Source organism: Manis pentadactyla, chromosome 3 (assembly GCF_030020395.1).
Source record: "Manis pentadactyla isolate mManPen7 chromosome 3, mManPen7.hap1, whole genome shotgun sequence".
NCBI lineage: Eukaryota > Metazoa > Chordata > Mammalia > Pholidota > Manidae > Manis > Manis pentadactyla.
In genome coordinates this window covers 107009445-107036559 of record NC_080021.1, presented here as the reverse complement: position 1 = coordinate 107036559, position 27115 = coordinate 107009445, and the positions used below count along the sequence as shown (strand labels likewise).

The 27115-nt window shown below is 37.6% G+C and overlaps 1 protein-coding gene across 3 annotated transcripts in view; it reads right to left on the bottom strand.

The window, feature by feature from the left end:
- CUBN (cubilin) overlaps positions 1–27115 on the bottom strand; it is a 257655-nt gene that overhangs the window by 92833 nt on the left and 137707 nt on the right. For all 3 annotated transcript variants that reach the window (XM_057498263.1, XM_057498265.1, XM_036889071.2), the window contains exons 32-39: positions 16833–16992; positions 15106–15219; positions 13297–13407; positions 11923–12051; positions 10875–11007; positions 3272–3477; positions 2160–2344; positions 286–478 (exon numbers count right to left, since the gene is read on the bottom strand). In XM_057498263.1, the coding sequence (XP_057354246.1) occupies positions 286–478; positions 2160–2344; positions 3272–3477; positions 10875–11007; positions 11923–12051; positions 13297–13407; positions 15106–15219; positions 16833–16992 (1231 nt within the window). The remainder of the gene's footprint in view (positions 1–285; positions 479–2159; positions 2345–3271; positions 3478–10874; positions 11008–11922; positions 12052–13296; positions 13408–15105; positions 15220–16832; positions 16993–27115) is intronic.

Genomic DNA, 27115 nt, shown 5'->3' with positions numbered 1-27115 from the left:
AGTCTCTAGAAATTTTAGGTAGAATATCTCATGAATATCAAACCCCTAATTAATGTGAAAAATATAATGGGAAACCAGCATCTTTTTAGAAACGAATGTACAATTTTTATAAAACGTACTGTTTATGAAATTAAAAGAACACCTGAATATAGGGTGGAAGAGTTTGTTGCTGTTCTTATTTTTCCTACTCATTTGTGTATTTGGCTCCTTTTATGGCAGGACTCTTTGAAATATTGGTCTACACGTATCACCTCTAAAAAGAATTTCACTTATTACCAAACACACCTGTAGCAATAGTAGGTAAAGGTCCAACAGAGACATTCATTACAAACCACTCCAGAAGGAATCCTTTTCCTGAGACTGAGGAGTCAGAAGAAAACTGCAATGTCAAAGAATTTCTAGTGGAGCTAAAGGATTTGGTCTGGGTGCCACAGTAAGTTCCAATTAAGAGGGAATGAATACCAGGCCCATCATAAATCTGTATGTAAGAAAAAGATAACAGAGCATTAAATTTAGGCAATTATCTCCATTTTTCTTCATAACAAAGAAAACTAAACCAATGCCTTATATTTTTATCATAATGGATAAAACCATAAATGAGTGAATATTATATACCAGTTTAAAAGATAGAGTATCATTAAACAAAACATGATTGCAAATAATGTAAGGTATTTTAAAAGTATTTACATCTTTGCTGCAGAATTATACTAATAAACATGCTGTATGTAAAATAGCTCATTATATGATCTACAGTAAAATTTGTGGATGGAAAGGAAGAACAAGGACAGTTAGTTGCACAACAGCTCTTGCTGAATATGCTTTGGAATCTCAAAGGGAGGAATTTGGAAGACAGAGATTAAAACACCAAGAAAGAGGAAAAGTTTAATGAGAGAAGCAGACAGGTATCCAGGAGGAATTCATACCTCCACAGAGGTAAAAAAGCAGAATGAATGAAACAAAAGAATCACAGCTTGCAAAGGCTCAGCACACATTCAGAGCACTCCGTAAATGTTTTTCATTTGCTTTATAATGTTAAATTACCTATTTAGAGACATATTTTGTGATAGTTTCCAAACACACAGTGGAAGCACATTTTTTTTCTGTACATATGGACGGATGCTTTTCAACACATTTCCTACCTATCTCTCCATTTTCTCGTAAATAATTTGGAACACATTCATTGTAATTGTTATTATAAATTTCTCCAGTTAAGTTACTATATAAGCTCAGTTTTTCAAATTATGTAATAATTATTTCCATACGTCTGTCAGGTACTGAGTTTTACACGAGTCATTGTGAACCTAAGATGAGTAAGATGAAATCGTGCCTTCAAGAATCTGAAGTAAAATAGTCAAATTCATAGCAACAGTGTAGAAGGGTGGTTGCCAGGAGGTGGAGGGAGAAGGAAATGGGGAGATCTTGGTTAAAGGTAAAAAATTTCAGTTATGTACAATGAATAATTCTGGAGCTCAAATGTACAGAAATGTGACTATAGTTAACAATTTGGTCTGTATAATATACTTTATATTTGCTAAGAGGGTATATCTTAAGTATTCTAACCACACCAAAAAAAACAACAACAAAAAAAACCCTAACAAACCTCCAAATCTGAAATGATAACCATGTGAGGTGATGGATATGTTAAATAGCTTGATTTGGTGATTATTTCACAATTTATACGTATATCAAAACATATCTTAAGTATATACAGTATTTATTTGTCAAATACACCTCAATAAAATTGGGAATAAAAGTGTTTCTGGAATTGATACAGTAACTAATGTCTGGATGACAATGATCTCCACAATTTTTATATTTAGTTATTTCTAAATGATCCTTCAACTTAACACTCAAAGATAAGAATAAACAGGAAAATGGGATATAACTTGGAATATATACTTAGTATCTACATACATGCTTACACAAAGCCCAACAGGCAAATTACAATAATGCCAAAAAAAAAAGCACTTAGATGCAGAATTGAAGATAATAAATATAATACTGGAATTACATTTTATAGGTAATCCAGAAGGGGTAATCATGATTTATGGCAGGCCATCCCATATGATTTACAAATGCTTTAAAGATAAAACTTGGGTTTATTTTTGCAAAGAGCAATTCACTAAAATATATAACATTAACTGCATTTAGAAACTCACCCTTAACTTGTCATAATAGCAGTTATGTGTTGCTTCAATGTCCATCTCCAAGATTCTACCATGGATAACTTGAGACTCGTTCACATTTACTATCCACTGGTAATTGGAGTTGTGGGGGTAATTACTAGGCCATAAGGGAGAGGCAACTTTCCCATGAGTTCCTACAATATTATCATTGCCAAATACTAGGAGGGAAAACAGAGTAGTAAATCAGACCTACTTAGAACAGCTCTTTAGTCAAATGAAAGAAACAAAAGGCAAGGCATGTTGAAAAGGATGGACTTTTAATTGACTGCAATTTCATTCTGAACACTGAAAGAAATACTGCTTCCCTTTTGATTTCTGTACTGTCTATTAATTCCTTGGGAAAGGGTGATTTTGTGAATGGAATTCCATCTCCTTAGAAGGTTGCATGGTGTGAAAAGAGGCAGTTAACTTCGCATGTGAAAAGGGGTTCCCAGACCGCAGGCGAAGTAGAGACATGGAAAGGGAGATTACCAGGCCCATTCCCTAATTTGGGTTTACCTATTTTACTTTGTTTTACAAAAGGATGGAACATTTTTTTATAAGACAAACTCACATTCTGGAACCACATATAGAATTGCTAATTATAGAAAAGTTGAGTTTGATAATAAATGTGATAATATTTCACATTTTATCCTTTTAGAAGAATATTCTATTGTCATACTATCTGAGTATTTAAGTCAATCCTCAAGTAAAACTGAATGTTTTAAATTTAAAGAATATGGAGTTTATGTGATCAAATGAAATACATTTGACATAAATATATCAAACCTGAACTATAATACATTAGAAGACTCCTTAGTAAAATATCACAAAAAAAGTTTAATTTAACATTAGGTAGAAACTAGAGCTTAAGAAGAATATTAGAGGAATTGAGAATGCTCTCCCTGGTTCTTAATGAACCATTCATATATAATTTAGTTTTTCTAATATATTTCATAATTAAGTAATTCCACAAAGACAATAAATATAGGATAATTGTGTGGAATTTAGGATTGCTCTTGCTCAATGCATCAATGAAAAATCATTATCCTTTCTACTTTCTAGGACACATTTTGGAAGTCATCACTAGAATAGAAGCAACTCACTGTTAGTAAATATGGCCTGGAAGCCTGTACCACTGCCTGAGCCATCTGAGACAAACTGGATCCACAGGACATGCCCAACAATGGATGAATAATTGAGGGGGAGGACATTTCCACAGTATCGTCCCACCAAGTGACCAGTAGCATTTCCTTCCCGGATCTCCACAAAATCTCCACTACAGTCCTGAGAATCCTCCAACTGGAAAGTTCTGATTTGAGAAAAAAAAAAGTTCAGGTGATTAAATTGATAGAATAAACTTTCATATGTTTTCCTGAATCACATACTAGATTAACCTGTTCACTTTTTAAAAACTTTCTTTAAATTTAATCACAATTATCTTTAGCTAACTCCTTCACTTAAATTTGGTGAAGACAAGAGCTTATTCAAGAACTACAAAGACAATTAATACACTACCTTCAAGGAATTTTATTTCTAGGGGAAGAAACTAGACAAGAATACAGAAAAAATACATTATAAGTCAGGATATCATAAGTGCTATCAGAGCTATAAAGTAGTATCAAATTTTGGGGCAGAGGTATCACATCTGATTGTGAGGTTTAGCAATAGCTTAATGGAGAGATTTTTTTGAGGTGTAGATGTAAACATTAGCTGGATTTAAGGTACAGAAATGGTGAGCAGAGAGTGCATGTCAATAAAAGCATATATGCATTAAATGGTAGAATATATTTAGAAATCTGTGAGATCTCTAGTATGGTTAGAACATTGAGTACCTTAAAAAAAATATTAGGAGACATAGCTGGAGCACTATGATGGGCTAACTTTGGCAGAGCTTAAATGCCAATCAAAGGCATCTATACTTAATTTCTGGAAAGGTAGGAAACATATGAGATTGGTAATAATACGGCTAGTGTTTGGAAATGTGGCCTATTCAACTTATATTATATTCTGCAATTAGGATGATAAGAGGAGAATAGAAGATAGAAAATTATATCTACTTCATGATTGTCATTAGTAACATATATAAAGAGTCTGGAATACAGAGGTGCTAATTGGATGCATTTAAAGCTTGGCATTAATCCTTAAAAAACTTGGATTTATCAAGATACTATGGTACTGGTGCAAGGGTAGACAGATGAATGGAACAGAAGAGAAAGCCTAGAAAAGGATCCACAAATATACAGCTTACACAACCCAATCCACAGTGCCCACATATTTGATAGGGAAAATAAAGTCATTTTAACAAGTGGTACTGCAATTACTGGATATCCTTGTGAAGGGGGGAAAAAAAGAAAGATAAAAACCACTTCAATTGCTGCCTCCATAAACAAAAACTAATTTAAGATTCCTCATATATGTATACATAAAAGCTGGAGCCATAAAGCTCCTAGAAGAAAGAATATTTTTACAACCTTAGGGTAGGCAAATATTTCTTTGATAGAATGCAAAAGGCATTTACCATAAGATTAAAAAAGTAATAACTTCAACTTCATCAAAAGTAAAAATTTATCATTAGAGACATGAATAAGAAAATGAATAGGCAAGTCAGACTGTGCAGAGGTTGGGGTGGGTAGAGTATTGTGAAAGAAAGAGGAAATCATAAACACAGGAGTAATCTAAAGACAGGATAAAAATAAGTTCAATGGCATGTCACAGAAGGGAAGAAAAAATGAAGGGCAGCATGATGACTGTGATGAGCAATGATAAATGATTCAAATATCCAGGACTAGGAACAGGCTATTGGATTTGTTACTAAAAATAAGTTGGTAACTTTTAAAGAAGTATTTTAAGAGAGTCTGCTATAGAATCCTTTCTCAAACATACTAAGGAGTAAATTAGATGATGTTTGTGATTTCCACAAGACAGTGAATTACAATAACAAAACAATAAGTCATCCTATAACATCCAACAATTCGAATTTACAAATTCTCTACAGTTATTCTTTTCATGTGTCCATTAACATGTGTAAAATGTATCAATATAGTTGGATACAAATTAAGCTTCAGGAAATATTAAAACTATTAAAAGCCCTGTTTTCTGACCATTATAGAATGAAATTAGAATCTAATAGATCCTAGAATTGATCATCAGCTCATTATATGCTACTTAGTTGTTTAGACTATGTTTAGTACTGAATGAGAGTGAAAACATTATGTACTAAAACTTATGGAGTGTAGTCAAAGCAATACTTAGAGGGAAATTTATATCCTTAAGTGCTTATAGTAGAAAAGAACAAATATTAAGATAAATGAACTAGATGTCTGATTCTAGAAGTTAAAAAACACGTAGGAAAAAAACACACAAAGTAGAAGAAACAAGAACACAACATAAGAAATTAATGAAACAGAAATGTAGAGAGTTCTATAAAAAATAAAAAAATAAAAAGCTACTACTTTGTCAATACTGATAAAGTGTAAACCTCCAAGAAGACTGATTAATAATAAAAGAAAAGCTTAAATGAGCAAGTAATAAGAAAAGACATAATTAAAGATATATTAAAAATGTTTAATTACAATGAAATTTATTAACAACCCTATGCCAATAAATTTAAACTCTTAGTTTTCTATAAAAATACAGTATCACAACTAGTTGAAGAAAATATGAAAACCCTAAAAGGACCATTAAATAAATACAAATCAGTATTAAAAATTGCCCACAGACAAAGCAAAACAAAAATCTGAGGCCAGATGATTTTATAGGGGAACTTAACCAAAGCTCCAATAAATCAGCTCTGCACCCCCATCTTGTGCAAACTGTAAGAAAAAAAAGAAAAAAGAGGACAGTCTCCAACTTACTTAAAGCGAATCAAGGGAAGTCAAAGAAAGAAAAAACTTAGGTCAATCCCACTTAACAATATGATGAAAAATCCTACATAAAATATTAGCAAAATGAATCCCTCAGCTTGTAAAAATATGTAAATCTAATGAAGTTGGAGAAGATCTAGTAGAAAATTCAGCACACACACACACACACAAACACACAGACTGAAAGAGAAAAATAAATGCAAAATATATTAAGGGAGAATCAATAACAATTGCAGAACAGTATTTTATGAAACTCAACTCCACTTCATCATAAAAACCCTTAGAAAATTAGGACTAGAAGGATATTTTCTTAGTTGAATAAGAAATGCCTACCAAAAACCTATACCAAATATACTGAGAAGTAAAAACTTTACAGCATTTCCTTTGAATCAGAAGCAACACAAAGAAGCCTGCTCTCAACACTTTGCTCCACATTATACTGAAGGGATTTCTAGGGCAATAAGACAAGGAAAAGGGAGAAAAGGTTGTAAGAATTGGAAAAGAAGAGCTATGAATCAAAACTGAGGAGCGCTTGCTCACTGATGAATATTCACTGGGTGCCTTAGTGTGCCTGGTAGTCCTCTATAGACACAACAGTAGCCAAGAGAGACAAAATTTTTTGCCATTCTAGAGAATACAATAGTTGTTAGCTATTATACAAAAAATCAATAAGGTTTCCTTATGCCAGAAACAAAACTTTAGGAACTGTATCTTAGTCAACATTGATTCAACAAATATTTTTTACTCTCTGCTGTATTCCTAGACACTGTCATGAGGATTAGGGATGGGACAATGAAGGAAATAGACAATGTTCCTTCCTTTAGTGAGCTGATGCTCACGAAGGAGAGGTGGATAATAAACAAATAAGTAGCATATAATGAGGTGATGATCAATTCTAGGAGAGAAACATAAAGTAATTAAGGAGATGTTATTTTAGGTAAGGTGGCCAGGTTACATCTGTAATTTTTTAAGTGTATGACACTTTCAATAGCAATTATAACAAAAATACCTAGATATAAGTATTCCTTTATGGAAAAAAATATGAAATTTTAGCTGACATAAAAGATTGAAATAAATGCAGAAATATTCAAGTTCAAGAATATAAAGAGTCAATAAAGAGTCTTCTAAAATTAATGTATAAGTTCAATGTGATTCCAGCCAAAAACAGTGTGATTCCATTTATGTAAAATGTAAGCAAAAGCAGTGTACATACACACACACATATGTATGTATGTGTATAGTATAAAAATGTGTATGGAAGTGATACACATACAATTCAAAATACAGGTTACCTCTGAAATGAGAGAGTAAGGGAGACTTTTGCTGCCCCATAACATTTTATTTATTTAAAATTAATTTTTAAAGAAAAAAGTAATTTAATAGTTAAAAGAAAAATAGAGGAATTATGTGCAAACTATTCTTCTTTCAGAAGTAGTTGGAGGGTGTTTTTGCTGAAGAGAGGAAGGATAAAGAGAAGAGAAAAGAAAGACCTAGTAAGACTACAGAGAAGAAACTGTCAGGAAGGAAAAAAAATGTCCTGAGAATTGAAAATTCACTTCTCTGTTCTGTGTATCTGTCAGTCAATGTTCAATACTATCTGTTGCAAGATTTCACATGATGCTGATAAGAGCTCCCTGGGGCTCTGTCTCAGCAACTGGATGAGAATGCTTAAGGTAGAGAGACAAGCAGCCTGGAATCTCTGGGCACCCTGAGCACCAGTAAGAACCAATGTGTCAGGCGCACCTCTGCCCCATCACTGCCAGTCAGAGCACTGGAGCAAACAGGTCAGATCTGCTCTACCACTGGCTTCTCAAGCCACATATCAGCACTGGTAGGTCTCTAGCCAGACCCAACAGTGAGTCCATGGCTCTCAGATCCCTCAAGCTGAGTTACTAAAATATAGATCATGTGGATCTAGATTCTAGGCATAGTTTTAGCAGCAAGCTATGGTCAATAACTGAGTAGAAGAGGAAATCAGGAAAAATCCACATCAGGCTAAGTAAACCACCCATTTGTCACCCCCATGTCTTCATTGACAAATTAACTCTTCATAACAAAAATTTTTATCTACAATCATTTTTAGCAAAGAATTGTTCTGAAACCATTTTTAGGATAGCTGCCAAGTTTGGCACTTAAATTCAGGCTCAGTTTTATTATCTGCACTATTACCAACAACATGAAATATGTGGTCCAGACATACCAGTATCACTCAAGAGCTTGTTCGAAATTAAGAATCAGGGCCCTCCAACCAACTGAATCAGAATGTGGATTTTAGCAAGATCCCAAGTGATCAGTATGCACACTAAAGTTTAGTCCAATGGTCCAGAAGATTATGAAGTGCTGGTCTTTTCTGTTTTGGTACCAGACTGACATAACCCAGTGCCAAATGGCAGAAAAAGCATTTTATTAGAAATGGCAGGATGACACCAAAGCAAATGAACTGAACTTTTTAAAAAGCTTATTTTTCTTGGAAGTCTTTGTTTTAGGCCAGTACATTTTATAAGCAAACCCACCCTCTTTCCAAATACTCTGGCTAAGTAAAATATGAGGTGGAACAAAAACAGCAAAATCCCTGTTTCTCATTCTTTCATTTTGATTCTTAAACCAAGATCAATCACTTTATAAAAGCACTCTGTGAACATAAAATATATTTTCTGTTAATTCCTTTAAATATGTTTTACAAAAAAATCCTTTTTAGGTTTCGTTTCTCCCCTTCTTTTTGTTGCAGATTCAACTATTTCTCCAGTTTTCCTCCCTACTCAATTTCACTACAGTGTCTACAATCTGAACCCCATGTTTTAGAACTTGCTGCATTCCACATGCTTCTCACACACCCCAGGGGAAGTTTTCCAAGCCCCCATCTGGAAACAGTTTAGGCCAGGGCAGAAATAACTTACAGGCCTTGCCATAAAGCTCTTATTATCATCTACACAAAGAGGAACATCTTGCATTCTATGAAATTTATTTTAAAAATAAAACTCAAACAAGAAACACAAAATAACCAAAATTAACTTCTTATGGACAAGAAAGAAAAAGCTGAGTTATTAAGATTTGTCTACATAATAATTAGGATTTAGTGTCCATTAAGAAGTAAAATGGATGAAACTTGCTTTTTGTGTTTATCTTCCATCTACTAGAACAGCCCAGTGTCCATCCATTTGATTTCACTGTGAACTACCATACATGATACTTTAGAACTGGCAGAATGCGACTTTAACATTCACTGAACCTCTGCTAGGCAACAGTCTTGGCATATATTTTCAATGTGATATCTTTGACCCCCAATGGTGGCCCTATATGTATATTATTATACTTTACAGAGGAAATGAATCCCTTTAGGTTTTAAATAACTTCTTGGTATTATTAATAATTCATCAGAAAATGGGATTTTGTCTGTCTTATAATTCTCAGTAACTCACTCAGTTCCTGGCACCACTGAACATCAGATTGGTCAACTGTGTCAAATCAAGAGGGAAAAGACCAAAAAAGAAGACCTTTCATTTTGCACTTATGACGCCTACTAAACCATGTGAAGGATTTAAGATTTTATCATAAGGGCAATGTTCATGTTCTATTCATCATTAGATATAAAGCATTTAGCATGGGATTAACATGTGCCAACTAAAAATGATAGAGAAATTCTTTTCCATACAGAACTTTGAGCTTTTAGTAAAAGCAAAGCAAACAAAAATGTTTTTCCCTTAAACTTGCAATGCCTTCCACGCACACAGAGGGTGCCTTCGTTTTAACAGGATACCCTTGTACCCTGAAGAGGCTTTGCCTGGTTGATGGACTGAAAGAAAGAAACCTGAGATGTCTGAATGTGGTCTACAAATAGGACTGTTCTCTCATTTTTAAAAATCTGTTCTTGGTACACAGAATGGCTTGTCTAGGGGAAGGAGCAAGACTTTTTAAAATAAACAGGCAGTGTCCTCAAAACAATCTTCTTCTCCCAATAGTAAGTTACTTACTATATTCTCTTTAAAAACAGAATTAGCAATCCCAGCCAAAGCCCAATAATATGTCATGTAGTATAATAAACACTTTTCATTCAAAATGGCAATTTAAATAGTAAAGTACTATTGCTTAACATTTGTTAAGCATCTGTTACCAGTGTGGCATGTCACAGATACCTCTTGACTGATGGATTTAAAGTCTCATTTCACTTATCATGTGCTTTTCACTATCTAGTTCTAGAAAATACATTATTAATGTTTAATTTAATCTAAGACCACTCAGAACATGGTGGGATCTTACAGTTAATTCCATATCCATAGTCCATATTCAGGAAGTATTAAACAGTTCAATGAGAAGCATGAGAAAAATTTTACAAACCAGTCAATAAGTTCCAGAAAACTTCTAAAATCATTCTTCTGAGTAGGTGATGTGGATTGGGGTGGGAGTAACACATGCCAACTGTCTGCCTAGCATGCAGTAGGTATATGAGTTAATAAGGCTTACTTGAGTGTGCATTACTGCAGGAAGAAAGAATGTTAGTGGTTCTCTGGAAGAATCTAAATGTTCCTAATTCCAAAAAAGGCAAAGTTACTGTTTTATGAAAATGAACATTCCACAAATTAATGTACCAAGAACTCAGGCATGTATTTCTGATAATGTTAGGCAGGGCTCTAGAACCGTTCTCAAAAGACAGTTTTAATGCTATTTATAACCCAAATGATGACTAAAACAGGAAATTTGGAAACAGATTTCCTAAAGTCCCCAGTGAATTCTCTAGCAGTTGCTGGGATACACATGCTGTTCACTGCCCATCCTGTTAGTCTAACAGGGCTTCCTTCCTGCAGGTTCATTCTCACTGAAACAATACACCACAAAAGAGATTTACATAAAAGACAGCTGGAGCTGGTTGCCAGGGGAACTGACAATATTCCAGACACATTCCACATTAGAGGGATAAACTTCTGGGTAGCTGGGGCTGTTGAAGATGCCTTCCGCCATGTGGAAGTTTCCACCACAAGCTGGAAGAAAAGAGAGACAAAGTGAGCGACAGAGCAGTGATGGAATGCAGGCGCCAGAAGGAAGGGGGAAGGACCACCAGGGAGCTGTGAGCAGCGTCCTACCTGTGGTAGATCAGTAGGAATCTCTTTTCTTTTGCCCTTTCCCCCAGTGAACTGTGAATTACAACTTTCCATAATAAAAGACTTGTTCTAATATTTTAGGATTTAGCACTCAGTATTTCTAACCAGGATAATTTTCAACACGGGCCTAGAACAGAAAGCAGTATTCTAGCTTCTCCCCCAAGAGAACACTGAAACACACACACAAATCTAGGTGTCCTCGGGCTTTTCACGGCAGAGAGCAAGGAGGCTGACAACTAACGAATAGCACTGTCCTGGCTAAGACACCCAGTCTTGGGGGGCCCTCCACCTCCTCACATGCCGCCACACGTCCGGCTGGCCTGACGACCCTGGACCGGCTTGAGCCCAGCTGTGAGGCCAGGGAGACTGGAGGGCAGCAGCTGCCCATCCGTCCGTAAGAGGCGCGATCGCACACTGTCAGGGGTGGCCCTAACAAACATGCCTCTTTTGTTCTGTTCAAGAAGAACACCATCACAGGGACAAGCAAGTCATCTAAGATCATTCCAACCAATGCTCCCATTTCCAGAGTTCACTGTAACAGCATTACTTAAAAATAACCAAGGGATAGAAACACCTAAAGTGTCTGTGGGCAGAAGGATGCATAGAGCTGTGACCCAGAGCTACTACTGTTAGAACCTACAGCTGGTATGGTAACTAATTTGGAAGAAGGTCAGTTAGTCATCAAGGTGATTTCAGGAAACTGGCTTCCAACTCTAAAGGCAAAAGGAGTCCAAAATAACAAACCCAGGATTTCTACCACTGGACCTAGTAACACCACTGGCTATCGTGCCTTACCTGATGATGATGCGGCATATACAGCATGGAAGCCGTCAGAAGTTACACTAGAGTCAGCGAAGAACCTCAGCGTCAGAGCAGTGCTGAAGGACGTGATCGGGTGGGGCAGGGAGTTGCCACAGTAGCGGCCTGCGTAAGGAAGGTGAAACAAGGAGGATGAGTGACGGCCTGGCAGAGGCCCTTGCCCCTGGTAAACGTGCACTCATGGGAATCACAGCGACCAAGGCAGAGAGGGAATCATCATTTGGAGAACCATTTAAATCAGGGTTGGTGTTTAAGACCATACCCGAGAGTTAAAAATAAACATAGGAGAGATGATTCATAAATAAATGATATGATAATCTAATAATGAAAAGATAATGATAAGTGATAAAGATCATTAGGGGGAGATAAGAAACATGTGATGACCTGGCTCCAAATATCACTAATGTTAGCATCTTTGGCATAGAGAGATCTGCATAAATAAAGGCACCAATATCTAAACGCAACATATTATAGCAGAGAAAGTCTGGATGCTGAAGCCAAAAGAACTGGATTTAACTCCCTGCTCTGCTATTTACTAGCTACATGACCTGAGACAAGTTACTAAATTTCTCTGCACTTCAGTTTTCCCACTTGAGAAATGAGAATATTGATAATAATGAAACTTATGTCATAGAAATATGGTATGAGGATTAACTGAGTTCCTACTTACAAAGTTCTTAGAAGAGTGCTAAATAATGTGCCCTCATCCTTGACCAAATGCTTATATATATAGAGAGAGAGAAAGAGAGAGAGAGAGAGATAAAAATCACTAGCAATATGATCAGAGTGCACACAAAACAGTATTCACTGATTTTCCAGTAATATCTCAGCCACTGTTCTGAGTCCTGGGGATAAAGCAATGAGAGAATCAAAGTTCCTTGCTTGAGGACATTTCAGAAACTAGATAGCAGCAATCTTTAATTTTAGTAGGATACCTTACAAACAGAGTTCCCGATTATTTATTTATTTTTTGCTTCCACTGAGGATAAAATCAGAAGAAATATGCTCAAGTTGAATAGAAGAACTGTGGTCAAATATTAACAAGAAATTTCTCACAATGCTCGTTAATGCTGTGATGGACTGTGTTTCTCTGCTATCTAAAACAGTTGCAACCTTTAATTAAAAAAAAGAAATACATAAACTATTTAAGTCCTTGAATATGAACAAGCTGAATTTCTTGAGCTCCACAATAAACCTTGCTTTCTTACCCTTAAATTATCTTTACTTGGTTTATGCTGCTATTCATATTTATTGGAAACATTCTAACCTTGAATGGCAGCATACACATGTGGAAGTATACAAACAAAAGAGAGCCGGGGCCCAGGTGTAAATGAGTGAGCACCACAGTACCTCGGAGGGGCGCATCATCGTAATTGCCGTCCAAAATTTCTACAAAGTCTCGTGTACACGTTGTACTGCTTTCAAGTCCAAAGTGGCTAAAGGAGAGGGTGATATGACTGACTGTAAGAGAAAAAGAGAAGACTGTTTAATAAAGTACTGGCAAACAAACATAGGGACAGAGACATTTTACCTCTGACAATCTCCTATATGGGCTCTCCAGGGGGAAGCAAGGAATTTGGAAGATTTGCATAGGAGCTGAGTGGGCGAAGGGGGAAAGTAACAACTGCTTTGTTAAAAGGTTTCTTTTTACAAGAAACAGAATCCATGTTGTTGAAAATGCCTATAGAATCTAAAATGCTGGTGGTTTCATGCCCCAGACTGTGGGGAATGTCTTGTTAGAATACATGGTCTTTACACTTTTTCTATCAGTCATTGCTGTGTTTCTCTCAGAAGCATTTTTCTCAATAGAACAGTTTCCTTAAATTCTAATTCTTTACTTGTAGTGTAAATAAGATACTCTTTTCTCCCTAGCACACATAGCCTGGCACTCTCAGTTTGACTTTAAGGCCAAAACCAGGGCCCTAGGGGTTGAGAGTCATTTATAAAGCAAACCTTGAATTCCTTGCAGAACAGCAAGTACCTAGGTACATTTTCCTTTCCTTGTTCTTCCAGGGCACCTAGTCTTCAGAATAGGATCTTTCTAATTGCTGTATTTGAACCAGTGAGATCTTTCATTTAAATGCTTTACAACTCATTAGAAAGTATCCTTACATGTAAAATTGCTGACTCAAGCCAACTGGCATATTTATCTAAGGCTCAGTTTCTGGCTGGCTGGCAATATTCTTTGGCTAAGGAATACATCACCAATGCCCAGATCATGTGCATGTCAATAAAGATATCCTTTTGTTAACTCTAAACATCCCTAGGAAAAGTGGTAGAGAATATTTAAACCAAAGTTTTCATTTTTTAGTGTAGCTAATGGGGCTTCAGTAGCTTAAGTGACTTGCCTGTTATCACACAGGTCATTAATTACAGAGCAGAGCTGATAACTTAATGCCTTTCCCACATCATGTCTGAAATCATAGATTTTTCCTGAAAACCTCAAGGCAGAGCAGAGCTCATCTGAAACAGGATTCAAAATGGCCCCAGGGACCAGCCCCTTTTCAATCATTTTGCTGAGCCCTTGAGGGGTCTTCTCATTTTCTCTGTCTGTAAAATGTGGACAGTAATCCTCACCATCAAATTGTTACCAGTGCAGAAAATAAGGTTCTAGGATTCTAAAAAGAAAATAAAGTATGCACTGATTAAATGCTTCCCCCAGACCTGTACTGGGATTTTTTAATATATGTATTGCTGGAGAGACCAGGCTTTAAAATTAGCTTCCACTTTGACTGAAGATCAATACCTCATGGCACTGCATTCCCAAACTGTGAGTTATTAATTTCCAATCTACAGTTCTTACTATTTAGTAACTGTCTTGCACATCTACTGTACTCAAGATACACATGTCAAAAACTATATATTTATCAATTATTTTTGCTTACCTCCTATCTCACATGGCTGTCAATACAGCAAGGTTATGGGCTTTTTTTCCTTTGCTGGGCCTTGGAACATAAATTTTTCTTTACATTAAAAATAGACAGTAAAAATTACTTCCCTATCAGATTAGGAAATGTTTGTTCTCATGCACATCAGGAATTGGGACTTCCAAAAAAAAAGGTGGGGGAAGGTCATCAATTACTACATTAGTCATAGGTGGACTTTCCCACAGACATCATCTTTCCTGGATTCTTTTTCTTTGTTATTTGTGTTACTTACATGGAGGTTGAGCTTGAATCACCCAGCTGCAGTTCTGATTGTTTGGGTACGTGGCAGGGAACAATGGAGAGGATATAGTATCAAAGGAGCTGGTGAGGATGTAGCCTCCACAAGCTGAGGAGCACACAAACACACACATCACACACTCTTGATTTCTACTGATTGTACACAGCAATTATTGGATGGATGAAAACATAAACGATTTTTCTCTATTTCTGAAATGCATGTCAAGGAAGCCACACATAAAACCATGAGAAAATGGGAACGCACTGTCCATTGATAATAATATTTTTCAATTACTACAATCATTCCAACAAAACTCTGGCATTTATTCACTTACTCTGCCCTCATAAATTATAGGTAGAAGGATAATCTCTTCATGCATGACTCTTTTTTTTTTAGGAAAATAAACACCCAATTGAATAAGGCTTCCTGGAGATGGCTGTTTATTTTCAGAGAAATGCAAAGCTCTGTGGAAATGCAGTAGAGGGAGAGTTTGCTGCCAGCTGGAGAGTGGAAGAAGCACCTCACAGAGGAGACAGTGGCTGAAGGAGGACCTGGGGGGTGAGGAAGGGAGTCCAGGGAGAGGGCAGTCTAAGCAAGACACAGCGAAGGGACATCTACAAAGACCTGGCTGTGCATCTTGAGGGGTGTCGGAGGTGACACTGGTCAAGGATCGGGACAGGTTCTGAGGCCCCTGAGTAACATCTGGAGGAGCCCAGGCTCCATCACTTTGGCAGTGCTGAGCCAGGGCAGATGTTGGACCACTCAGGGAATGATCAGTGCAGGGCTTTTCTGAGGTGACTTTGGCAGAAGATGGGAAAAGAGTGGGCATGTTTGAGGAGCTGTTACAATAGTCCAACTGTTTTTTACTATTAAGCAAAACATAAGTGATCAAATGAAAATTCTTTTCTTTGAAAGCATGGAGACTGAGTGATTTATGCTGTCTATCCTGCTTCAAAGTGTACAGTATGTCTTTGAGAGTCTTCAATCCAGAAGCTACCCCTCACCAGCACTCTTACTAGGGAAGACAAGCAGGTCCACAGAAACAGACTTGTGACCAAGCAGACTACACTTAGCTGAAGGGTCATCTGAGTGAAAATCAGAGGCCTGTTGGAGCCATCCAGCAATGCCTCCGTCTCTGTGTTCCATCTCTAACAGTGGGATAAAGTGGGCTCTTTCTAAGAGTGACCAGATAAAGGGCTATGGATGAAAAGGTATAGCAGGAAGAACTGAGAAGTAGTCATTTAAGAACAAGGAAAACAACACAGATTCTTTAGGTGGACAATGGCAGGATTCAGAAATGAGGACGACCACTACCTTGAGCGTTAGAATCTGACTACGTTACTAGTAAGTCTTGCAATTTGTAGCATTATCTCCCGCTAGTCTGAAAGCTAGATAATTTATCTATAAATGAAGGAATTTGAATAAACACTTCTTTATAATGTCTCTAGTATTAAAGGGACTTTTAACTATTACTCTGTAAACTTGAGAGATAACACAGATCCAAAGGAAGTTAGCACCATCTATGCTAGACAATGGTAAATTTAAAGGATCAACAGTCAGAATAATTGCAAACCATAGTTCCTTTGTTCTATTTCAATTGTTGCCTGGTGAGTAGAAAGCTGGGACCAATTTCTGCAGCCTGATCTCCTTTTATTGCAGCACCAGGAGGGGCATGTAAGAACAGGTGGCTTGTGCCTTAGGGAGGCCCACGAAGTACTTGCCTTCCCTGAAGTGGGCTCGGAAGCCCCTGCTCTGTCTGGAAGGGCCCGACTGAAATCGCACAAAGAGGCTATTTCCTGAAGAGGTGATGGGGTTAGTCAGTGGCTGCCCTCCACACACTCTGGAAAGGCGGGCAGTCGTGGAGCTTAAGCCATCATATGCCTACAAAGAAAGACAAGAGGGAATATGGTTAGGAATTCAGTGACATCTCAGAGGCCCACATTCCATGGGCTGTGTGCACATCGGTGGTGAGCTAGCAGAAAACAACATATTTACTGGATCTAGGATTCCACTTCACTGTCTCATCACACAGTTTCATGGAATATTTGAGTCTTTTGTTGTTTCTAGGGAACTCTGTGGATTTCAGTAGGAGTTTCTCTGCAAGAACCACAACAGTATCTCCAGGTATCTTCATAAGTGCCATTATTTTCACTGCCCCCCTCCCTCCCCTGATCCCAGTGCAGTCCTCGAGGGCCATACCCACAAAGTGTGCTGGAATATTAGATGCAAGAATGAATATAGGAGCAAATAGGTGAGCAATAATGATGAGGAGCCACTGATTTTCTGAAACACAATATTTGCTAGAACGTTTTGCTCTTCATAGTGTCCTAGTCAAGAAGGAAGAGAAATGGCAGAATTCTTTTGAACAATATAGTGATATAAGCCCAATTTAGAAAATTATCTCATGAATTTAAAAAATACACTGGGCTCTGTATCTGCCCACTGCTATGCTGGGACTTAGCTGACCCTCCATAGGTACCAATGGAAGAGTTGACTTTACATGTACTCAAAATCACTGTATTAGTTTGTGAAATTGAAGCTTGCTCATTTCCTTGGAACTCTGTGTGTCTGGTGTGAATATTTTAATGCTCTTACATATAAACAGGGGAAATGAGTACCCTTTCTTTGGATAATAATAATAGTAGCAATCATTCACTAAGTGCCTACTATATGCCAGGAACCACATTCAGCCCTCCAAATACACAATCCCATTTTCTCCTCCCAAACCTTCCCCCATTTTTAAGAAAAAGACAATTGCTATATGGAGACCCCAAGTCATGTGTCCAAGTGACACAGTTCCTAAGAGAGAGCAGGTCATATTGTATCAGACAGCCAGATTCCAGAGTCCCAAACTGAAGCTCATTTTGTCTACTGAGTTTATCAGTTATGCAGGATAGATGCATTAACTGCCAAGCACTAAAGTGGGATTAAGACATAAAGTTAAAATATGGTGGTTTTATTCAAAATAAATTATCATTCTATTTCATAAGAAAGTCTTGGGGGGAGAAAAGAAAGTTCTGGGTTTTAATACAAGGAAGGTACACATGAATGACTTTAAAATATCTAGTGGTGATTATAATCAGTGTTCTCTTCAGTGCATAAGTATGATTTTCTTAACCAATTCAAACTATAGTTCCAATCCAGTACAACTGTTTCTTTTGAACACATTGAACACCTTAAATAGTAGCCAAAACAAAGTAAAAACTAGTACAAACCATCATTACAAAACCTCTTACTACATTTATACTTCAACCTACTCTCAAATAATACTACCATTGATTAAATCCAAGACTGGTCATTGTATCTATAACCGGTTTTATACTTTCCTAAGATTTCAGTAATGTTATATTAATACCATCTTCTTTAAGAATATCCTTCAGGACATTTGAGGTTACAAGGTCTGGGGAATATACAAGTTGACTCTTGATCAATGCACTTGCAATGAGACCTCTTGCTTCTCATAAGGTGATTTGTTTGTTTAGAACACATAGCTTAAACTTTAGTGAAACATTAGGGTTCTATGAGTTTTAGAGATTCCCCCACCAAAATACAAACACCACCAACATTCACAAGCTTTTTACAAGGTAATGAGCTCATGAAGGCACAACTCATCTAGTCTGTTATTTCTCCCCAGATTCAGAGGTCTAGTGAGTAAGGAGGTACTGCTCTTTCCCTTTCTAAGTTGTCTCTTTTCTCTCTCAATGATTATAATCCTCTCAAAGCAAAATAAGTGAGGTAGAAATTTTAGCTAGAAAGTTCCAAAATCACATGAATGAGCCACCTCCCTGGGGATCCTTTGAAAGGGTGTACTTTTCAGGGGTCTCCATGTTTCCCAGCCCCTCACCAGAAAAATCCTGGGACTACAGGACCTTGGCTGAAATTCATATGGCTGGGACATGGCTTTGGAAGGAATGGATCTGAAGAAGGTTTTCAAATGTTCCTGAACCAAAACTATATATCAATGGCACCCTAAACGTGATTAGCAGTTTGTGATTTTATAAGCACCATCACAAACATCCTAACCTCGTCCTCAACACCATATGATTTTTTTAATGAATAAACAGACTTAACAAGTATGCTAGCTATTAAAATATTGTCTCATCAAATATAAGCTAGTGACTTATCTAAAATCATAAAGCTACTGAGCAGCAAAGTTGGAAACTTAATCCCCAAATTCTCTATTATATCATGTTACTTCTCTTTAAAATGCTTGTGGTAATTATTAAGTTACATGTACCCAATTGTCATTTTATGAAAGTAGAAGACCTCGGGTTATCAAGGAGGTACTTGATTTTTTGAACAGTTTAGAGTAGCAATTCTTTTACTTGAGAATTTTCTTAACACTTGTAATGTCAAATCAGTTTAACATAAAAAATTATAAGAAAAAACTGCAAGGAAGAAAGTATGAGAAAATTTGTTCCCAATTATTTAGAATTTGAGAATCATGAAAATTATCAATATGTATTTTCCCTTACTTCCATTTAGTTCCCAAGGCCAAATTAGCAAATTATATTACTATTGGCTACACATATATTCATGTAAGTTATAGGTATATAATTCTTATTTAAGTCTACTGCCATGAGTGTGTAGGTCTGGGAATTGCTTTTTTGATCTGTTGCTTACATGGTAAAACTCAGCGAAATATACAAAACAAGAAAATTATACATCTCAACTAACTCATTTCTACATGTCATGAGTAAAATAAATTTTGGAAGCTGAATCTACAGAAGAAAAGTAGTCACCATCCCTGAGAGTTCCAACAGGGGATCTAAAATCTAATTTCCACAGGAAAGTTCATCAGTCTCTTTACAAATTCTCTAGAGTTTTATCAAATTTCCAGATGTCAACACACCCCTTCAAAATACCAAAACTTACCTTTACCATATGAAAATGGACATTTTAAAAGACTAGATAGAACCTGGCATATAACAGGCAATAAATGTTTGAGGTACAAATGAGTAAACAGATGTTAGAATACACGGCCTCTAAGAACAGAGGACTAAGGAAAACCCAGAGAGAAGAAAACACTGTCCTCACCCTCAGAGGCTGGAATACATGAAGGCATAGCGGGCAGGAGGGTGTGCGAGAGGCTCCTCAGGAAGAAAAGAGGCCACCTCGAGCTGCTTTCCATCAGGCTTTCTTCATTCTGCCCCCAAAGGGCAATGGGGGAGGGTTTAACCCCCGGGCAAGAGCCATACCACACACACAGCTCTCAGGGGCTATTGCTAGCTCTGTGAGAGAACAGGGAAGGTAGGAGGTGGGCTGGGGCATCACACCCATCTCCAAGGCCCAGGGTAGTCAAAACAAATGACATGTTGTGGTGCTACTGGGAACCCTCCATACCCTGAGGTCTAGCCAGAAATTAGAACTGAGCCAGACCTTTCTGAATTTTAATACTTATCCTAAAGAGATTTGGATAAATGCAACCCTTTTCCAAAGTTCACACATGTCAACTCCAACATAAAGTGACATGGGGAAGAAACAATTTAGGTGGGAGACTAGCATTCTTTTCTGATGATATTTACCAGGCCTATAGTCACCGTCCTATGGACCAGTAATTCGAGAAAAGAAAGGAGCCGAGCAAAGGGAATGTTTTACCTTTCCATTGACTCACTGATGATAGAAACATGTATTACTGAATGGTATACATTATTTAAAGGATGATGGCACAATTCCTTTTAGAGAGAAAAACTGTTCTTATTTAGCAAAATACCTTCACAGATGTTTAGAGAATGACTGCAGTAGGAGAGATGTTATTTTATGTTATTGCAGACAAATCTCTCTCCTTTCTATCCTTCCTAATCTGTATTTGTACTGATCTGAGTCTATAGCTCACATTGTTCACCAGAATTGAATGAGTTAAATATGTAAAGTACTTAGGAGAGTTACTGGCACACAGTGAGTACTTAACAGATATCAGCCTCTACTATTAAAATGAGACCTAGAGATAAATAAATTGCTGTTTAAGAAATGAATTAAACTTTGAAGGGGAGAACAAGAAAGCTACAGAGGCAAAAACAAAAAGAGGTACAGGGCAGGGGTTTGTCCAGCTGTATGGTTGAGTCAGGAGACACAGTCCATGAAAATTACCCAACTGGGATTGTGGGGACAGGGAGTGGCAGGTAACTTCTGATCTGGCTCCCAGTGATTCGTGCCATTTGGCAATATGAACCTAATGACTTGCTTCTGATAAACAGAATACGGAAAAAGTGATGGGGCATGTTTACATGGAAAAAGTCAATTCCATGATTACATTGTGAAAAGATGGACTCTTCCATCTTGTAGCACTCTCTCTCTTATTGGCACTCTCTCTTGCACTTTATTGCTTGCTCTGATGAAGCCAGTAGCTGTGTTGTGAAATACTCTGTGGGGAGGCCCTCACAGCAAGGAGCTGAGGGAAGCCGCTAGCCCGCAGTCTGCAAGGAGCTGGATCCTGCCAACAACCATGTGAGTGAGCTAGAAAGGACCCAGGTAAGGTGCACCTGGATTCCTGACTCACGGAAACTACAAAGGCTGTTGTTTTAAGCCATTAAGTTTTGGGATAATTTGTTTTGCAGCAATAGATAATGAATACAGGTGTGAAATGAGGGACTGAGGAAGGAAGGAATATGTGTTTTTAAGGACAAAGATGTCTAATATCACATTTTAACTCACATATAAGTTTGGTCTTCATACAATTGTTACAAGAAGGAAAACTAAGAAATGTGGTCAATAATAAGCTCATGGTTAACTGAATTCTAGTACATCCATATAATTGATTATATGGCCAAAGAATCTATTTTTAAGAAGAATTGTGTTAAATAGTGCTAAATGAAAAAGGCAGGATACAAAATAGTATGTGGTATTATTTTAACTATCTATGTTTATATGTGTATGTGTGCATGTGTGAGTTTATATGTGCATGTTTATGTAGGAAACAAGCCAAAATTTTAAGTTTGCCTCTGTATTGCAATATTAGGGATGATGTTAATTTCTTTTTTCTTCTTTTCTGTATTTCAGAAATTTAATATGAGGAGCATGTAAAATTTTTTAATAATGTGTATATTTAATATGTTTAAGTGTTTAACCAGTTAGACATGTAATGGTCAAATATAGAGACATGAAAATATGCTATTCATATAATAGTGCTACAGTATCTGAGCCAGATGGATATGAATGTCACTTAATCTAGCCTTTTGCTGCCAGACAGGAATGTATCAAGTTAAATGGTATGGCTTCTGTTTTAAGATCTCTAAGTCATTTGTTAGTTGGCCAATATATACAAGTGGACCCCAGAGCTTTCTCCAAGCTTTAGGCTCACATAACCAATGGTTTTCCAGATATCATTGCTTCGATGGTCCCATAAACCTTGAAAGTCACCATCTCAAACTAAAGTCACCTCATCCTTCCCCTAATCCTCCTTCACCTTCATCACTTGCCTCATAAATGCCAGAAGCAGGTACCCAACCACGAAGCTCTTTTAGATCTCTCCCTTATGTCCTACATCCAATGGATCCTTATGTTTTGTCAGTTCTCTCTGATGAATCCCTAGGGTCCATTCCTACCACCTCCTCTGCAGGGCCTCCTCGTGGTGTCGTGGTGTGGGACCTCTTCATGTCTTGCCTAAGTTAACATAACAGCCTGACGTTTTCCCTGCCTAAATCTGTGCCCCCTTTAATTCAATCTCCTCGCAACTGCCACTGTGTAGAATGTTCTTCCTAAAACGTAAAATCTGATACAAAAGGAAAGCTGAGTGTCCCCATACTTTTAAATTGCACTAAATAAAGACCAGCAATCACTGATGCTTTGCTTAAGAACCAAAGAGCAAGTGCCTGATGGAATGCAGTGCATCGAACTTCAGCCCCCAGCAACCCCACCCCTGGCTGATGCAGTGACTCATGATCACCTTACTGAGAGTCAGCACTCCCAGCCCAAAGCACGTGACTGAGGGGAGAATGAACATTAGCTTCCTTACTAACATCTATATTTTCACTTCTAGAAACTGCAATATATTTCTTCAGATTGTTAGGGAGTAAGAGCTCAGAAAATATTTCTACTGCATTTCCTATCTTCTTGTTTGACTAAGTTTCATTTTTCTCAGGGAGAAAATTAACCAACTAAATGTGTGGGTAAGTTGTTATAAACTGAAGTAAGAAGAAACTATTTTAATTCAAAAGCAAAACGTACAGCATGTTTTGCAATCCCCAAAGTATGACAAAGCTTCACCTTAGCTTCAGAGTTGAGCTTCCCATGCAAACGAATTATGAATGTATATGAATACACTTTTATTTTCATTTTCTGCACTACTACTTTTTTCCTTCTTAACTCATTTGTGAATCTTCTAGAAGGTATCAAAATAACATGCTTATTAATGATAAAATTCATTGAAATGATATATTGAAGAATGTGTGAAAAAATGTACAATATATATTTTAAGATTTAAAAAGTATTTTAATATGAGTCTTTTCATGAACTAATGATAGCAATGAACCGAGGATTATGGAACAAGGTCTATGTACCTAAGGTTCACAATATTTAATAAGACCTTTAACATAGTATTAATAGTAATAGAAGCTGTAGTACTATTAATAGAAAAATTAGGAGTAGCAGTAACATTTACCTGTACAGACACTGTGATAAATCAAACCAAAGGAACAGATACTATCAAATTTTATTCACTGAGAATATAATATTGAGAGGCCAGGATTTATGAAGCTAATTCAAATGCAAATGCCATGATCCCCTAGAAAGATAATCTTGGGACCTCTTGAAATAGAATGGATAGCTCCTATCACTTATCTAGAATTGCAAAACAGTATCTTTAGTGGCATCTTAGAAAGTCTTATTTGGGGCCCTGTAGATTTCAGAGTGGTTGGCACCTGTCATGCATTCCAACCCACCAAACATACATGAGATTCCCAGCATGGCTAACTTAGCAGCCCAAACAAAGGGCACAGTGCGCAGGACCATCAAATAAAACCTTAAATGTCTGTCCCTGATTCCTAAACTAGGTTTCATTCTTAGATTCAGATATAAATTCACTCCTCATTCTTTTCTGGTCTAACCACAACCTGTCTGGTCTAGCAAGGCTTCTTTTCTCCCTTTTCCCTGGACTAATTTGGCTTTCAACCCACTCTTTACCCCATACTTATTTTTAGCTCCTTCTCCCAGCACACATCTACTGCTCTGGATTGTTTTAAAGCTTATCGGGGTGAAAAAAATGTGCTGAAAGATAAGATATTTAGGGTACAGAAGAGATCACTCACATCAGGGTGCAAAGTCAATTGTGAGGATGAGATCTATGCAATATATCCCGTGTTACATATGGTAGTGTAGCTGTTAATGGGTTCCCGTTTTGGAAAGGGAACCACTCCAAGATGAAGGAAATAGTAAATGAGGAGAGGAATCTCTCAGGAAGTGATCCAAGCTGTTAAAGTCATAAGTGTATGTGAGGAAGGATATGAAGGTATTACTCCCTGTGGCAGCTCGCTGGGAGGGCGGAGAGGGAGGAAGCACCGGTTTCCCCAGTCGGTGGTACTCCCTAGCTACGCTCCTCTGAAACTGAACACCCTGAACACCAGGTTAAATTCACAGCCACACATCTCATGCCAGGACTTCGTCACCCCTATCCCGTTATGCTGCATTATCACACTCACCTCAAATATTACAGGAGACTATAAACTCTAATAATTTTCAGCTGTTACAAACAGTAACTCAAAGATTGCCAGAAAAGTTGATATAAAAAGAAAGCCAAGAAGCTTATTTTATTTTCACAAATAAACAACAATTTAAGGAAATTCTGAGTTGAAATATAAACAAAACAAAACAAGGTCTGTGTCCACAGACTGAGAACTGTGGCTTTGATTAAATTATTCTTTGCTTTGGGGATACGATGTGTTGGCGACTGTGTTTGGCACTGGAAGGCAAAACAGCTAAGCAAGTTATCAGAAGCAAGTCACAAGATAAAACATTTTAAAGAGATCTTCAGAGAACACATAACAGATGGAAACTAAAGCTTTGTGTGGTGAGAAGTAAAGGAGAGTGAAAAAATGAGAGAGCGAGAGAGAGAGATTGATTTGTCATGGATTTGTTTGTAAAACAATAAATATTTAAAGAAGAATTGTTCCATGGTCTCTTAGAAGGACTGAGTTCTGTTATTCTTGTATCTATTTGCTCTGTTTTGGAAATGGTCAATGTTTTAAAAGGAAACACATCATGGATAATGTCTTAAAAAAATAAAACAAACTACGGATAGCGCACTCCATGCTTCCTCTGTCCCACCCTGTGCCCCACCGACAGACAGTGTGACAGGCAGCAGACACTGCAGTTTGGGGTGGGGGTGGAGATCTGGTTTTCTTCAATTCAAATCAGACACTTAGCTTTCGTTCCTAGATCAGCACAGAAAGGTCCAGAAAGAAAACAGTTACTCATCATGTGCCCTTCTGTTATATTAAGCTTGTTAGCCCTAGTGTATATTTTCTCAAAAAAAGAGGCAGGATCTGGACTGTGGTCTGCTGGCTTTTATCTGTTTCTTTCTGATTCTCACAAGGCAGACATTCCATTGTGCTGAGCAAAGAGGATGCTGAAATCAGAGGTCGTGGGTCTCCAGCGGCCACTTGGTGCTGCTGAACTGACTTCTCTCTCCGGCTTTCACACTGAACTACAACCAGCATTTCTCAGAGATCAGTAAGAGCTTACAAAACTCCATGAATTTAAGGCTGAGAAGAGAGACTCTAATCAAACAATTAAACTGTCAGCCAGAGGTCACTTTAATACTCAGCGTTCATGAAAGGAAACAATGAAGCCTTTCTGGTGCTGATCTTACAGAGTCATGCCCAATCAGTGAGTCCCACTGCTGCCTGAGCAAGAAATACTTACAGTGTATCATTCAGGAGAGCCAGAGGTTATTACACTATGCACTCAAAGGGACTGAGCAGAAGGTGCAAACACAGCACCGAATCAGTTGAAACCTGAGTGCAAGCGGAGCTTTCTGATTAGCTCCCAAGGATGCCATCACCATTTCAAAAGAAGTAAAAAAATTCCGCTTCTCTTTTTTTTATTATAGCAGCATGAAATTCTAGAAATGTTATGTGATGTTATCTAAGTTCTCATGTGGTTCAAAATCGTGAGATTATATATCAATAATTGTGCCAAGGAGTGAACTCACCACAACACATTCCCAAAAGGCCATCTGCAATTTTCCACTGAAGTACTCACTGATCGTTGCAGCAGAGACTACAAAAACTCATTTATGCATTTATTCAGTCATGCACCTATTAGTAATTCACACATCAAACAGATCACTGCCTTTGGATCCAAGACTACCGTTGTGGGTTCTGTGAAGGAGATGGAGGCTGGGTATTTCTGCTCCATTTTAACATTTTCATTCATTTCTTCCACTTGCTGAATTTTGCCTTTAGTTCCAAGAAGCCAAGAGTGATGGCTTGTGTTGTGGGCTTACCTGCCTCCACTTGGGATGACTGGGGACCAGGCCTACTACAGGAAGAGCTCCCTTCCGCAGAGCAGGTGGAGTTGGAGATGACCTCCTACCCAACGCTGAGGTACTTGTGCCCAGAGGGTGAGCTGGAGCTCAGTGCTGCGCTGTCTGACAATGGTCTCCAGAATGAACCTGTCCATGACATCGCCTGACCCTTCAGGTCTGTTTCTTCAATTCCCACCTGTTCTCCTCTTCCTGCCCACAAACACAGCTCCTACCTGGGTCCTCTTCTCTGTTCCTCTCTCTCTGCTTGGGTTCCTCAGGCACTCGATTTTATAAATGACCAAACAAATATCCCAGGCCATGGAGAGAGAGAGAGCAGTGGTGCCGTGCCTAGGAACTAGTGCCAAGCAGGATTTGGCATGTAGTTGACACAAAAAATTGATTGCATGAATGAAACCAGATGACCTAACTTACAAACAAAGACATTTTCCATTTCATATCTGAAATCCTAACATTTTCGCTTATATTCAATGTGAGGTCTCAGTTCATATGAAAGGGAATTTAAATGGTTCTTGAATAATCCTA